The sequence below is a fragment of the Amia ocellicauda genome, chromosome 7, assembly GCF_036373705.1.
Source record: "Amia ocellicauda isolate fAmiCal2 chromosome 7, fAmiCal2.hap1, whole genome shotgun sequence".
NCBI lineage: Eukaryota > Metazoa > Chordata > Actinopteri > Amiiformes > Amiidae > Amia > Amia ocellicauda.
The window spans coordinates 27,708,551-27,724,126 of record NC_089856.1 but is presented as its reverse complement, the minus strand read 5'-3'; the positions used below and the strand labels follow the sequence as shown (position 1 = coordinate 27,724,126).

At 39.6% G+C, this 15,576-nt stretch overlaps 1 protein-coding gene across 1 annotated transcript in view; it reads right to left on the bottom strand.

The window, feature by feature from the left end:
• Nucleotides 1–15,576, bottom strand: part of epha4b (eph receptor A4b) — a 110,352-nt gene that overhangs the window by 44,378 nt on the left and 50,398 nt on the right. Inside the window, exons 4-7 of the mRNA XM_066708978.1 lie at nt 8,550–8,705; nt 5,359–5,694; nt 4,080–4,192; nt 2,228–2,390 (exon numbers count right to left, since the gene is read on the bottom strand). Coding sequence (XP_066565075.1) covers nt 2,228–2,390; nt 4,080–4,192; nt 5,359–5,694; nt 8,550–8,705 — 768 coding nt within the window. The remainder of the gene's footprint in view (nt 1–2,227; nt 2,391–4,079; nt 4,193–5,358; nt 5,695–8,549; nt 8,706–15,576) is intronic.

The following is a 15,576-nucleotide window of genomic DNA, read 5'->3' as shown; positions in this document are numbered from 1 at the left end:
AACAACCATGCCACGCTCAAAATTGCTTAAATCACCTTTCTTTCCCATTCAGACATTTAGTTTGGAGTTCAGGAGATTGTCTTGACCAGGACCACACCCCTAAATGCATTGAAGCAACTGCCATGTGATTGGTTGGTTAGATAATTGCATTAATGAGAAATTGAACAGGTGTTCCTAATGATCCTTTAGGTGAGTGTATATATACACATACATACATACATACATATATTTTTTTAACATTAACCTTTATCGATCTACTGCTAGATGGATGTCTCTCCATTAAATTTCCACTTGTTTCGATATACAGCATCACACCAGCAAATCTTTTCATCTTTTATGTGGTCTTCTACTTGATCTCTTTTAATCTCTTGGGATCCATTCTATAGCTTCTTTTGTCCATCTTTGTTATATTTTTCTTACAATGTGTATGGCCCATTGCCATTTAAAAAAAAACTACACAGTACCTATATATATATATATATATATATATATATATATATACACACACACACACACACACATACAGTATCTAACAAGATAGCGCCTATTAGTGCCTATGGAAGGATAAATAGATATAAATATACATTTTCTTCCCTCCAGAAAAGGTATATATTTGGCATTGATTCCTTAAAACATTAAATTGTTTGACACTAGAAAAACTCTATATTTTTATAATTCTCTAAATAAAATGTATATCAATGTGGTACAATCACCAGCTTTTCAGATGTCTAGAAGAGTAGTCTTATTTTTATCTTCAAGTGGGAATGATGCTGAGAATGCAAAACAGCTGGTGAAATGTGACAGATAAATAGACTGTACGTGCAAATATCCCTGTCAGCAATGCATAATTGTTCATACTATCCTGCAAAACAAAATCTAAATAAAGGCCCTTCTTTGGAAATGTGCATATCTTACCTGGCAAAAAAAAACTATACTGGCTAAGTAGGTAAAATATGCTTTCAGATCTTGTAATGTGCTTTGCAAATTCCTTACAACACAAACATAGTAAATACATTAGATCACCTGTTTGTCAGTGCTATTTTTATACATACGACATTTTAGTATGCGAAGAATCAGAATTCTAATGAGAGCAATGTCAATCTACAACACTGCACTTGGGACAACATAAAGCTGCCAATGAATGCAAGTTGTAAAAATAAATAAATAAATAAATACTCTCTGCAAGATCAACAATGTAGGTTTGGTCTAGTCCAGGGGTCAGCAACCTGCGGCTACTGACATTTCAAGTTAGGCTACCTAGTACAAGCAACAAAACTGGTCAAATTGAGCAATATATGTGTTAATTAGATAATCTCACACATAAAATCACCTGAAAACTCACAATTCCAACCTAGTTTACACATCAACATAATATTGCAACTGAACAAAAATAATGATATGAATACTACATAATGTAAGAAAAACATATGGCATAAATATTATCCAGTAAAGCTTTGCTAATTAAATAAATTAACAAGTTCCCAAGCAAACTTTCTGTAGAGTTGAGCTGATAGGTGTTTGTCTGATGAAATGCGGAAGGAGAGACACACAACAACAGCTGGAAGTATAATGTCCCACTGCTCAGAAGTCACTTTTGATTTGTATTAATTGTGTTCAAAGCACGTTTCACATCTAGAACCTGCTCTTTGGTCAAACAGGCTTTAGCAAATAAATATATGAATTATGACTTAGCTTAAGCCCCATTATTTTTCTTATTAGTCTGTCATTCAAATGGCATTGTGGCTCCTTAGATGTGGTATTGTTGACCTGATTTGAATAAATGTCTTCGACTCATTTGGGTTGCCGACCCCTGATTTAGGCTCGGATTAAATCAAAACTTTGACCCACCCGCCAATAGAAAACCACAGAAATGTACTCAGTTGCAGCTTCATTTATAGTTAGATGCCACTTTCTTCTAATCAGAAGTGTAACTGCTATGTTGTACAGGTTTTTAGTTTACTATTAGCAGGTGGGTCAATGTTTTGATTTAATCTGGCTCTTAGTCACTAGTTCGAGGCTCTGCCACAATCAGAAGTCTTACAATTAAGCCCAATCTGGTGGAAAAAAATAAATCAGGAATTGCAGGGGACTTTGATGGAGAATGGCACTGTCCAACTTGAAATTCATCAATCAGTTCATCCCACGTGTCAGCATCACCTCTTAAACCTATGCCTACTCCATACAGTGCCTCTTCAATGAACTTGGACTTTTCAGGTCAATATCTCACCTTCATGGCTGGTCTCCAGTTCAATCTCGCCTCCATAGTTCCCATAGCCCCCATCTGTCCTCGCTCTCACCCTGAACACATACGTAGTGCCCGGCTTCAGCCCATCTACTGTCATGCTGTTTGACTTGGTCTTTAACACTGTGTAGTTCTGATCTCTCTGATTCTGCAAAATAAGGAAAAAAGGGTAGGGAATAAATGACAGGGCATTCCTTTACATGTCATGTGAGCTCTGTGCCCAAACAAATTCTAAAACAAATTAAATGTGTCACACAAAATAAACTCTCCCCATATATCCATTAATTTTGCTTATTTGACAAGTATGAAAAACACTCCTAATAATGGTCATTTAGCAAAAGGGTATACTCATAAAAGAGTCCCTGAAGAAGACCCATTCCACAGGTTTAAGTACAGAATGACAAATACTAACTTTTCATGTGTTTGTTAATTCAAAATGATGCAGATTAGGGTGTTTGTATTAAGAGTTAATCACCACTATATTCATAAAAAAAAAATCCACCTTTTAAACCCACTGTGGGAGTTATTCATATAATTGACATCTTACATTTTTCAGTCACTCTTAGTTTGGGTAACATTTATTTACCAGCTGTTCAGCTCATTATACTGCAGGAGGAGAATGAGAAACGTGGGTCATTCGTAATGTTTGAATTGAAATGTAAGCAAGTCATTAAACCCATGCCCTCAAGGTAATTCAATTCCATACAGTAGATGCCAGCAAACAAACAAGGCCACACAAATAACATAATACATGAATATAAATTCCTCAAACATGTTGTTTGTTTTAGTTTTTTGGATTTCACAACAACTAAATAATGTAAAGACATTGTAAAAGAAACGATGAATTAGAGTGTGGGGGAACAGTTCAATAATGCTCCATTTTGTTGCATGAGAGCAATATAATTGAGTCTACAAATGTAATGTTTGAGAGAAGCCCCCCTACCCTTTCCATACACAATCGAATTGTTTGCTTTAACCATATTCTTAATAAAAACTGTACAATGACCTTGATTGTATTCTTTCAACAGCAGATTCATTAGCTAAACATGTTTGCAACCCCTCACAGGATGCCTATCTATCCATCTGTTAAAATCGGGTTTTAACTTGAAAAAATTCAATAAAAGACAGCCCTCACTCGGGAGCCTGTACACCAGCTCCTGAGAATCAGAGAGAGCATGTTGCCTGTGCTTAAACGAGAGAGCTGACTTCAAGTACTGTGTGCACACAGCTCTTTAAACCAGCTGCCATGTGTCCCATTGCCAGGGACCCCATCTGTGTGCTCAATATCCTAGCCATATCCCATAATCACCTGCATAAATCAGCAGCGCTCATTCTCGAAAACCTATCCTTATGGGTTCCTCTAGGAGTACAGACTTCTCGTATTTGTGTATTCACGAGAGTATAACAGAACAAAGACTTTGCAGAATGTAATTTAAGCAGGATCACAGTATACAGCATACAGGAATGATTTCTTAAATGTTTTATTGTCGTTGTTTATTCTTGCCAGGACTGATTCCACATTGTAGCATGTTTTCACTAAAACCAACTCTTCCCTGTACAACAAACATGGAACATGATGATCTGAAACCTTGATAGGTAAATATCAAGGGACGGATTTGACACTTATACAGACATGATACAGCAAAGTGTGTGATTCCCAAAAGCATGATCAGACCCTTGTGGCTCACTTACACAGACTTAGGCCATCCATCTATACGTAATTGGGATTGCTTTTAATAAGGGTCAAAAGGCTGCTGTAGGTAATCAGTCGAAAAGGATAGTCTCCCATGTGAGCAATCAATGGGAGCAAACTGGACTGGTTCCTCTAATGACTGACCTTCTCATAGTAGATCACTTCGTATTCCACGATGGCTCCGTTGGCTCTCTCTGGGCCCTGCCAGGCCAGGGTAATACTATCTTTGCTCTTCCTCTCCTTGAGGATCACACTCACTAGAACAAGAGGCAAGACAGGCAGAGTCTGTTCATTGAGACTGATCGCAGCTGCTAGGAAATGATAATTAATTGAAGCAAAGGATCATGCAAATGAAAAAGTGTCAGGGCTTCAGGGACACAATAATATTATGTAACAAAAGTTAAATTGTTGTACTGCTGCAATGGCTTTTCTGTATATAAGAATAAAAAGCACAAAGGTCCATTGACTGAACAAAATGGTGCTACCTTTTCTGGTAGTATTGCTGAAAACATTCTTTGTGACAATTACTACATTGCAGTAAGTGAGGAATGCCTCTATGGTCCTGACACCTGAATTGATAAAATAATTGAACAAACATAGCATTTACACAGATTGCTTCCTAATTAATATGGCAGCAAGATTACGCTTACAAATTACAACCCTGTTCGCACATTTTCTCTATCATCAGCAGCTTAACAAAATGCATGGTTGACATTTGTCCTTTTAATCATTTCTTCTCAAGTAATAGTTTTCACAACCTGTCTTCGAGTAGCTTTTGTTCCCAACTCCTGTCCTCTCACTGTTGCTGACACTGGGTAATTAGTCAACCCTAAAATTTAAATTACTCTCCCAGGCTCTTGTAAAAAGCTGATGATGCTTCATGCATATTTAAATGTGCCGTTTCTGAAGGTGAAGTGAGCCCAGTGATAATTCTCAGGTTACCAAGGCTACTCTGCAGCCAGGATTTAAACAAACAGGTTGATGTGAACAATCAATTTTTTGATCAAGAGCCTTTTCTGGTGAGAAAGTATCACAATAGGACATTAAATAAACACGGGATAGGTGTGATTATTGGTGGAAACATAAATAAAATGCCTAATTGCCTTTAAAAATAAATAAATAAATAAAGCCACACCACTGAAATGTTAGTAAGAGCATTTAGATGTTGCTTACAATAACCTTACAAGCTGAAAGCAAATTCCTCATAGGTCATTAACTGCAATTATCTGCTTTAAAAAACAAAAACAGTGGTTGAACCAGACACAGCTCTCCATGATAATTAATTATAACATTTGTGTACATTTGTGTAAAAAGACAATATGAAATATGCAGACACACTAACAAATTATTAAATCAAAGGAGATGTTATGCTTTATCCAGAGACTGGGTCAGTGTCAACCGGTGAATGTAAATGGCTGCCAACCTGTTTGGCTGGTGGTGATGTTGACGGAGATGTACTGTTTGGGGCTGGGGCTCAGGTCCGACACCCCATTCACGGCCTCAATGTCGAAGGTGTAGTTGGTGTGGGGCAGCAGGTCAGTGACAAGGACCTTAGCGTACGAGAGGCCGAACTGCCGAGGGACAAAGTGTAGGCCGCTTCCACAGGGGCTGCACTTCCTGCTGTCAGCCGAGCACTTCCTGCAGTGGATGCTGTAGGTAATGTCTCCTCTGCCCCCACTCTCCCGTGGTGGGCTCCACTCCAGGGTGACTGATGTCTCGTTGATCGTCGAGATGGGATTTTCGGGGGCAGACGGGGGCACTGCCAGGAGTGACCAGTGCATTGAGAGGGAGGTAGGAGAGAATTGAATACGAAAGGGAGAGGGAACAAAGAATTAAGTTCCAATTAGTATTTTGCATGAGAAAATAATCTAACACCAGATATTTTTAATTTCAGTAACCAGTGTGTGGGTTAAAAAAAATATATACATTAATAAAGTACAGTTCCCAGTGAAACATTCTATAGCTGTGGATTTGTACACAGAACACTCTGTAGGAAATAAAGTGAATTGTGTGAATCCACATAAGCATCATAAAGGTACCCCTGGGTTTGTTAGCTAGTAATTTCCCCCAAACACCAAAGCTACATGCTTCAAGTGGTACACAGATGCGACTCGATGAAGCCGCAAGCCCAGTTGGAATGTAAGCCACAGGTTCAAGTTCATTTGGTGTAATGTGGTGAGGATAATAAAAATAATAATTTGTAGCAACGATGCATTTCTGCTGTGTGGCTCTCTGTCTGTCAGAAGTCAGCATGGTATCCGCCGGTGTTGTTTTATTTAATAAGCTTTTCACATTAAAACAGCCTCAGAACCAGGCTCTTGCAGACTTCCTGCATGTAGGTTTTTACATTTTAGAACCAGCTTTTTAGTATTTAGATCCAATGCATTAATTTCCTTTCAGTTTTATTTACATTATTCAGACTTCTAATTGAATGGGCACTCAGGTACAAATGCATCTGGGAAATGTAGAACATTTATCTGAATAGGAAATACAATAATGGAGGTCTCTTAAGCATAGTGGTCTTTAAAGACAACATTTAATGCTACCTTATAAACCTTACGTTAATTCAAAGCTATGAACCTCCAGCTCTATTATGTGCATTTTCTTTCAAACTTAACATTAAGACATAAGGCAGTAAACTAAGGCCCCACACAGTCTTTAACTGCTGATGAGAAAATCAAACAGTGTAAGTAAGGTAAGAAATGTAATAAATGAAAAGGTCCTTTAAATAACAGCATGATTTGTATGTATTTGTGTGGTTGTAATTAGTTCAGGCAGGTTCCACATATTTTAGAATAATTTTAGGGTATAATGTAAAGACTTTCCTAACGGCAAAAAGAAAATCAGAAACCAAGTCTGAAATACAGGATGAGTGTGTTCACATTCCTTATAATTAGTTTGTGTAGTCAAATGTAAAATGCACAACATCCTATTAGATTTCAGCACCTACGCCAGGCTGGGCCAGAGAGAACGATGAGGAGATTCTGAGGAAAGGACATCAGGAACTAGTGGTCAATTTATCAGTGGGACATTAATGTCATTGTGCTGTAGGGGGAGCTTAATTTCAGAATTGCCTTTTAAAGCAAGGTCTTGTCTACACAGATCAGGCACTCGTTCATAACCATGCAGAGGGATGATCATGGGTGTCTCTAATAAATCTAATAAGAGCCAATGAGCCTGGTGTCTTTCCCTATGCCGATTAATCCTCTTCCGTTCTATGTAGTTCCCAAGGTCATACTGCTTTGTAGTGCACAGTGTTGGTCAGGGCTGAGTGACTGTAATGACGCTATGCCACAGTGGTGCTGAGGGGCCGAGGGTAGGATCATGTGGAGGATTCTTGGGAAAACTAACGTCTAAACAAATTCACAGAAATTGGATGGTAAAACTGGATGAAAGCTCCACTCATATTTACAAATCCATTTCTGCTCATTAGCAGGTAAACAACAAATATTTATCAAGAAAGATCTTGGCTCAATTAGGTGCTTACTTCCCGATATTTATTTGATGATTTAGGTATTATTTTGATGCACAATGCTTTGAGCAAGCCAACCAAGGTTAATTAAAGCAGCGCTAACTTGTCTTGCCGTAGCTTTGCTGCAACTGCCATGTGTGTCACTAGAGAGGCCTGATTTATGTATGTGATTTGTGTAATTGCATTAACACGTAATTGATGCTTCCTGGCAGTCAACCCTGCATAAACAAACTTTCCCATCCTGCCCAGCATTCATACCGAGAATATTACTAAATGAAGAATCTCAGGGGGCAGGGAGAAGTGGGGAATAACTCATCTTACACTTAACTAAATAGTTTATTTTACATATTATACATTACAGATTATTCCTCAAGAAGCCATCACTATGGTTGCCTAAGCTACCAAAGAGTAAGTCTGATGTATATTTTGACACTTGGTGTTGAAATAGGCGAGAGTGAGATGCAACCTCCTTACAAAGGGAGGCCTCTTCCTGCATATCACGCTTTTTAAGAAAAAAAAAATCAAGTTCCTAGTTACCCAAGCCTCTCATTAAACGCTCTGCTGTGAACTTCGGGGGCCTGATGGACACTAATAGGCCAATAATACCACATCAGCCTGCCTTTTATGTCAGCAAATCCACAATGGGAAGGCCCATCAAGAAGCAAATCATTTTAGCCCCTTTAGTCTTCTGTTTAGACTTCTACCTCCCTGCTGAGCATCACAAACTGTTTTCAGTACACTAGTTGTCTACTCAGAATATTTACAGTGCATGCCTGAAGTGACCGTTTGTAAATGTATGGGTGTGATATATTTTGCTAGCTGCCTTTTAATATAAAGTGCAAATCTTTAATTTATGTAAGGTAAGTCATGTAATTACAAGGATACATTTTTAGTATTATTAAATCTCCATAAAACAAATACATTTTGCATGTATAGAGGTTAAAGTCATTAGAAAACCATTAATGCTAATACCATAAGATGTTCTTAAAATAAATGAAATTAATAAATAAAGGAAAAGGAAACATGAATACACCACTAGATCAGCACTGGAGGCTAAATAAATAACAAAGCGATTAAATTAATGAACATGGCATAGAGGAGATCAGTGAATTGTTTAGATAATCTTTGACACATCAACGTACTTGTGCAGGCCATAGATCGTGGGTCCATCTCCGCCCTATAGTACCCCCTTTCACAGGTGCACTCTAAAGCCCTCTCCTGATGGGAGTAGCTGTTCGGGGGGCATTTCATACAGTATGCATCATTGGCTGAAGCCTTGTAGAAACCAGGTCTGCAAGCTAAGAAAGAAGATAACAGACAAAAAAAAAATTACAGTTCAGAAATCATGAAATCTTAGAATCATATTAAAAGATTACCCTGGGAGTCACAATGCCAAATGTTTCAAATATTATGAAGACTGACAAATGATAAATCACCTTTAATGGCAAATTTAGTGAAATACAGTGGAAAGACAATAATCCACCCAGGCGCAACAGAATTTATAGAAATGAGACAAATAGAAAAGCTACAGTGACATAAAATGATAATTACATGCAGTTTACCATAGACAGGTTCAAACCATGTATCTTTCCCCGAGGACATAAAGTATGTGCATTTGGATGTAAAACCTTGTTGAGGAAGAGGTTACAAGATCCTTGCCTGATGTACTTTACTTATTAGAGGAGGTAAAAATGATTTGTGTTCTCTGAAACAGTTAAGCAAACTTGAAACCACATAAGTTATACTACAGGGACTTTATGCCAGACTTCCAGACAGTCTATGCACAGAAAGCAAAACCATTTAACAGACAAATTTGATAGATGTCAGTCCTAATTATGGGTAGTGTTTTTGTATGTCTGGAGCTACCAAGTTCTTGAGTACTAGGAGCAAGGTTTCTTTCTCTCTCGCTCTCACTCTCTCTCATATATTATATATATACATATACATATACATATACATATACATATATACACACACACACACACACACACAGACATGCTCAAATTTGTTGGTACCCCTCCACAAAAAACGAACAATGCACTATTTCCTCTGAAATAACTTGAAACTGACAAACGTAATTGGCATCCACCATTGTTTATTCCATATTTAATAGAAATCAGACTTTGATTTTGATTGTTTTATTATTTACAATATTATGTTGAAAAACAAAATGAAAATAACATTGGACACAAATGATGGGACCCTCAAACTAATATTTTGTTGCACAACCTTTAGAGGCAATCACTGCAATCAAACGTTTTCTGTAGCTCTCAGTGAGACTTCTGCACCTGTTAACAGGTAGTTTGCTCTTCCTGAGCAAACTGCTCCAGCTGTCTCAGGTTTGATGGGTGCCTTCTCTAGACTGCAAGTTTCAGCTCTTTCCATAGATGTTTGATAGGATTCAGATCAGGACTCATAGAAGGCCACTTCAGAACAGTCCAATGTTTTGTTCTTATACATTCTTGGGTGCTTTTAGCTGATATTTGTGGGTCATTATCCTGTTTGAGGACCCATGACCTCCTAACTGAGACGCAGCTTTCTGGCACTAGGCGGTATGTTTCCCTCCTGAATGCCTTGATATTCCTGAGATTTCATTGTGCCCTGCACAGATTCAAGGCACCCTGTGCCAGGCGCTGCAAAGCAGCCCCAAAACATAACCGAGCTGCATCCATGTTTCACTGTAGGTATGGTGTTCTTCATTTTTTTCGTCTGCGAACACAGAGCTGATGTGACTTGGCAAAAAGCTCCAGTTTTGACTCATCTGTCCAAAGGACATTCTCCCGGAAGGATTGTGGCTTGTCAATATGCATTTTTTATGTTTTTCTTTCAAAAGTGGAGTCCTCCTGGGTCTTCTTCCATGGAGGCCACTTTCACTCAAAAAGCGACGGATGATGCGATCAGAAATCGACATACCTTCACCTTGGAGTTCAGCTTGTATCTCTTTGGCAGTGATCCTTGGTTCTTTTTCTGCCACTCGCACTATCCTTCTGTTCAATCTGGGGTCGATAATATTTACAACTGTTGTCACAGGAACATCAAGCTTCTTTGGACATGGTCTTGTAGCCTTTACCATGCTTGATTACTATTTTCTTTCTGATCTCCTCAGACAACTCTCTCTGGTCCATGTTCAGTGTGGTGCACACAATGATACCAAATGGCACTGACTACTTTCCTCCACTTAAATAGGCTGAATGTCTGATTACAAGATTGGAGATGTGTGATACTAATTAAAGAAACATATTAGTTTGGAACATCACTATAATCCAATTATTTATGAAGTTTTCTAAGGGGTACTAACAAATGTGTCCAGGCCATTTTAGAATATCTTTGTAGAATGAGCAATAATTAATGTCTTTTCACAGCTTCTTTGCTTTATTCTATGACATACCAAAGGCATGCAAATATCATGATGCAATAGCTTTTAATTTAATCACTTTTCAGGAGGAATGAAGAATTATTTCAATGAGCTGTAAGGGTACCAACAAATTTGAGAATGTCTGCGTTTGTGTGTGTATTATACACTCACCTAAAGGATTATTAGGAACACCATACTAATACTGTGTTTGACCCCCTTTCACCTTCAGAACTGCCTTAATTCTATGTGGCATTGATTCAACAAGGTGCTGAAAGCATTCTTTAGAAATGTTGGCCCATATTGATAGGATAGCATCTTGCAGTTGATGGAGATTTGTGGGATGCACATCCAGGGCACGAAGCTCCCGTTCCACCACATCCCAAAGATGCTCTATTGGGTTGAGATCTGGTGACTGTGGGGGCCAGTTTAGTACAGTGAACTCATTGTCATTTTCAAGAAACCAATTTGAAATGATTGGACCTTTGTGACATGGTGCATTATCCTGCTGGAAGTAGCCATCAGAGGATGGGTACATGGTGGTCATAAAGGGATGGACATGGTCAGAAACAATGCTCAGGTAGGCTGTGGCATTTAAACGATGCCCAATTGGCACTAAGGGGCCTAAAGTGTGCCAAGAAAACATCCCCCACACCATTACACCACCACCACCAGCCTGCACAGTGGTAACAAGGCATGATGGATCCATGTTCTCATTCTGTTTACGCCAAATTCTGACTCTACCATCTGAATGTCTCAACAGAAATCGAGACTCATCAGACCAGGCAACATTTTTCCAGTCTTCAACTGTCCAATTTTGGTGAGCTTGTGCAAATTGTAGCCTCTTTTTCCTATTTGTAGTGGAGATGAGTGGTACCCGGTTGGGGTCTTCTGCTGTTGTAGCCCATCCGCCTCAAGGTTGTACGTGTTGTGGCTTCACAAATGCTTTGCTGCATACCTCGGTTGTAACGAGTGGTTATTTCAGTCAAAGTTGCTCTTCTATCAGCTTGAATCAGTCGGCCCATTCTCCTCTGACCTCTAGCATCAACAAGGCATTTTCGCCCACAGGACTGCCGCATACTGGATGTTTTTCCCTTTTCACACCATTCCTTGTAAACCCTAGAAATGGTTGTGCGTGAAAATCCCAGTAACTGAGCAGATTGTGAAATACTCAGACCGGCCCGTCTGGCACCAACACCCACGCCACGCTCAAAATTGCTTAAATCACCTTTCTTTCCCATTCAGACATTCAGTTTGGAGTTCAGGAGATTGTCTTGACCAGGACCACACCCCTAAATGCATTGAAGCAACTGCCATGTGATTGGTTGGTTAGATAATTGCATTAATGAGAAATTGAACAGGTGTTCCTAATAATCCTTTAGGTGAGTGTATATATTTGTATACATATATATATATATAGTACTGTGGAAAAATTTTAGGCAGGTGTGAAAAAATGCTGTAAAGTAAGAATGCTTTCAAAAATAGACATGATAATAGATTATATTCATCAATTAACTAAATGCAAAGTGAGTGAACATGAGGAAAAATCTACATCAAATTAATACTTCGTGTGACCACCCTTTGCCTTCAAAACAGGTACACTTGCACACAGTTCTTGAAGGAACTCGGCAGGTAGGTTGGCCCAAACATCTTGGAGAACTAACCACAGTTCTTCTGTGGATTTAGGCAGCCTCTGTTGCTTCTATCCATGTAATTCCAGATAGACTCAATGATATTGAGATCAGGGCTCTGTGGGGGCCATACCATCACTTCCAGGACTCCTTGTTCTTCTTTACACTGAAGATAGCTCTTAATGACTGTCGCTGTATGTTTGGGGTTGTTGTCATGCTGCAGAATAAATTTGGGGCCAATCAGATGCCTCCCTGATGGTATTGCATGATGGATAAGTATCTGCCTGTACTTCTCAGCATTGAGGAGACCATGAATTCTGACCAAATCCCCAACTCCACTTGCAGAAATGCAACCCCAAACTTGCAAGGAACCTCCACCATGCTTCACTGTTCCCTGCAGACACTCATTCGTGTATCGCTCTCCAGTCCTTCGGTGAATAAACTGCCTTCTGCTACAGCCAAATATTTCAAACTTTGACTCATTAGTCCAGAGCACCTGCTGCCATTTTTCTGCACCCCAGTTCCTGTGTTTTCGTGCATAGTTCAGTTACTTGGCCTTGTTGCCACGTCAGAGGTATGGCTTTTTGGCCGCAAGTCTTCCATGAAGGCCACTTCTGACCAGACTTCTCCGGACAGTAGATGGGTGTACCAGGGTCCCACTGTTTTCTGCCAATTCAGAGCTGATGGCACTGCTGAACATCTTCTGATTGCGAAAGGAAGTAAGCATGCTGCCGTACGTTTCCTTGGCCGACCACTGCGTCGTCTACAGTCCTCAATGTTGCCCGTTTCTTTGCGTTTCTTCAAAAGAGCTTGTACAGCACCCCTGTCTGCCTTGAAAATTCTGCCTGGGAGAGACCTTGCTGATGCGGTATAACTACCTTGTGTCTTGTTGCTGTGCTCAGTCTTGCCATGGTGTATGACTTTTGACAGTAAACTGTCTTCAGCAACCTCACCTTGCTAGCCGAGTTTGGCTGTTCCTCACCCAGTTTTATTCCTCCTACACAGCTTTTTCGGTTTCAGTTAATGATTGTTTCAACCAACATATTGAATTAGCACCATTAGCTAATTCATTAGCACCTGTCTGGTATAATTGTTCAATCATACAACTGACTATATGCCTACAAAATCCCTGACTCTGTTTTGAAGGCAAAGGGTAGTCACACGAAATATGGATTTGATGTAGATTTTTCTTCTGTTCACTCACTTTGCATTTAGTTAATTGATGAATATAATCTATTAACATGTCTATTTTTGAAAGCATTCTTACTTTACAGCATTTTTTCACACCTGCCTAAAACTTTTGCACAGTACTAGATATGTGTGTGTGTGTGTGTGTGTGTGTGTGTGTATGTGTGTGTGTATGTGTGTATGTTTTTCAAGGACCAACAGTATGCTTAAATTTAAGTGACCTCATAGGAAATCATATATTTTATGTTGAATGAGAGAATCAAATATCTGAAAATCCATCTATTCATTTTAGACTCTTAATAAACATATTTCTCTGACCTTCTGTTGCCCAATATTTATATTTGAATACAGGGACTGAGGAGGGTATCATGAACATGAATGGGCTTACTATAATAAATACCTATATACAAGATACACCAATCAGCCATAACATTATGACCACCTGCCTAATATTGTGTAGGTCCCCCTTTTGCCGCCAAAACAGCCCTGACCCGTCGAGGCATGGACTCCACTAGACCTCTGAAGGTGTGCTGTGGTATCTGGCATCAAACGTTAGCAGCAGATCCTTTAAGTCCTGGAAGTTGCGAGGTGGGTCCTCCATGGATCGGACTTGTTTGTCCAGCACATCCCACAGATGCTCGATTGGCTTGAGATCAGGGGAATTTGGAGGCCAAGTCAACACCTTGAACTTGTGATTCATCAGACCAGGCCACCTTCTTCCATTGCTCAGTGGTCCAGTTCTGATGCTCACATGCCCATTGTAGGCGCTCTCAACAGTGGACAGGGGTCAGCATGGCCACCCTGACTGGTCTGCGGCTACGCAGCCCCATACGCAACAAACTGTGATGCACTGTGTGTTCTGACGCCTTTCTATCAGAACCAGCATGAACTTTTTTAGCAATTTGACCTACAGTAGCTCGTCTGTTGGATCAGACCACACTGGCCAGCCTTTGCTCCCCACGTGCATCAATGAGCCTTGGCCGCCCTTGACCCTGTCGCCGGTTCACCGCTTTCCCTTCCTTGGACCACTTTTGATAGGTACTGACCACTGCAGACCGGGAACACCCCACATGAGCTGCAGTTTTGGAGATGCTCTGACCCAGTCGTCTAGCCATCACAATTTGGCCCTTGTCAAAGTCGCTCAGATCCTTATGCTTGCCCATTTTTCCTGGTTCTAACACATCAACTTTGAGGACAAAATGTTCACTTGCTGCCTAATATATCCCACCCACTGACCGGTGCCATGATAACGAGATTATCACTGTTATTCTCTTCACCTGTCAGTGGTCATAATGTTATGGCTGATCGGTGTATAAAGCCTGTCTACTGAAAAGTTTACAATAGTTTTAAAATGTCTGCCAACTATATTACCAAACGTCAAAAAAGAAGAAACATTAAGATGAGCACCCTATTCCCAAAGACTGAACACAATACAATAAAGAATTTCAAACTATACCAGACAGCCTGGCGGCTGAATTAAAATAAAAAAATCTAAATGTCATACATCAATACATTGTAAACAACTTCAGCAAATCATACATGCATCTTTCAAGCATCTAGTTTGCAATTTCATTTTCCCTGCAGCTCACCTACATCAGTGCAAGCTGTTTTCTCCAGCCATTTAAAATTTTCCAGTTTGTTCTCCTGGCATTTGCACACTGGGGAAAAAACACTAGAAGACAGTTCTAAGCTTTTTAGCTGCTCTCTGGAGGGCATGTATGTTTTTCATTCTTTATCGACTGAAAAGTTTCACACACAAAATCCAGGGGATTTTGATTTAAACCTGAGGTGTGAACATTGGAGCAGGCAGAGGGGTTTATATGAATGAATAATGGTTTCATAGTTAATGCCCCTTCACTTTGGAAGTGGAGGAACAAGAAAAAAGATTGCCAGTAACGGTTACAGTATATTCAATATCCTCTCTTTAGTCACCATATACAAATTTAAAGGACTGTCCAAATGATAAATTGGTCCTGTCCATACAGTACGTCCTTGTAC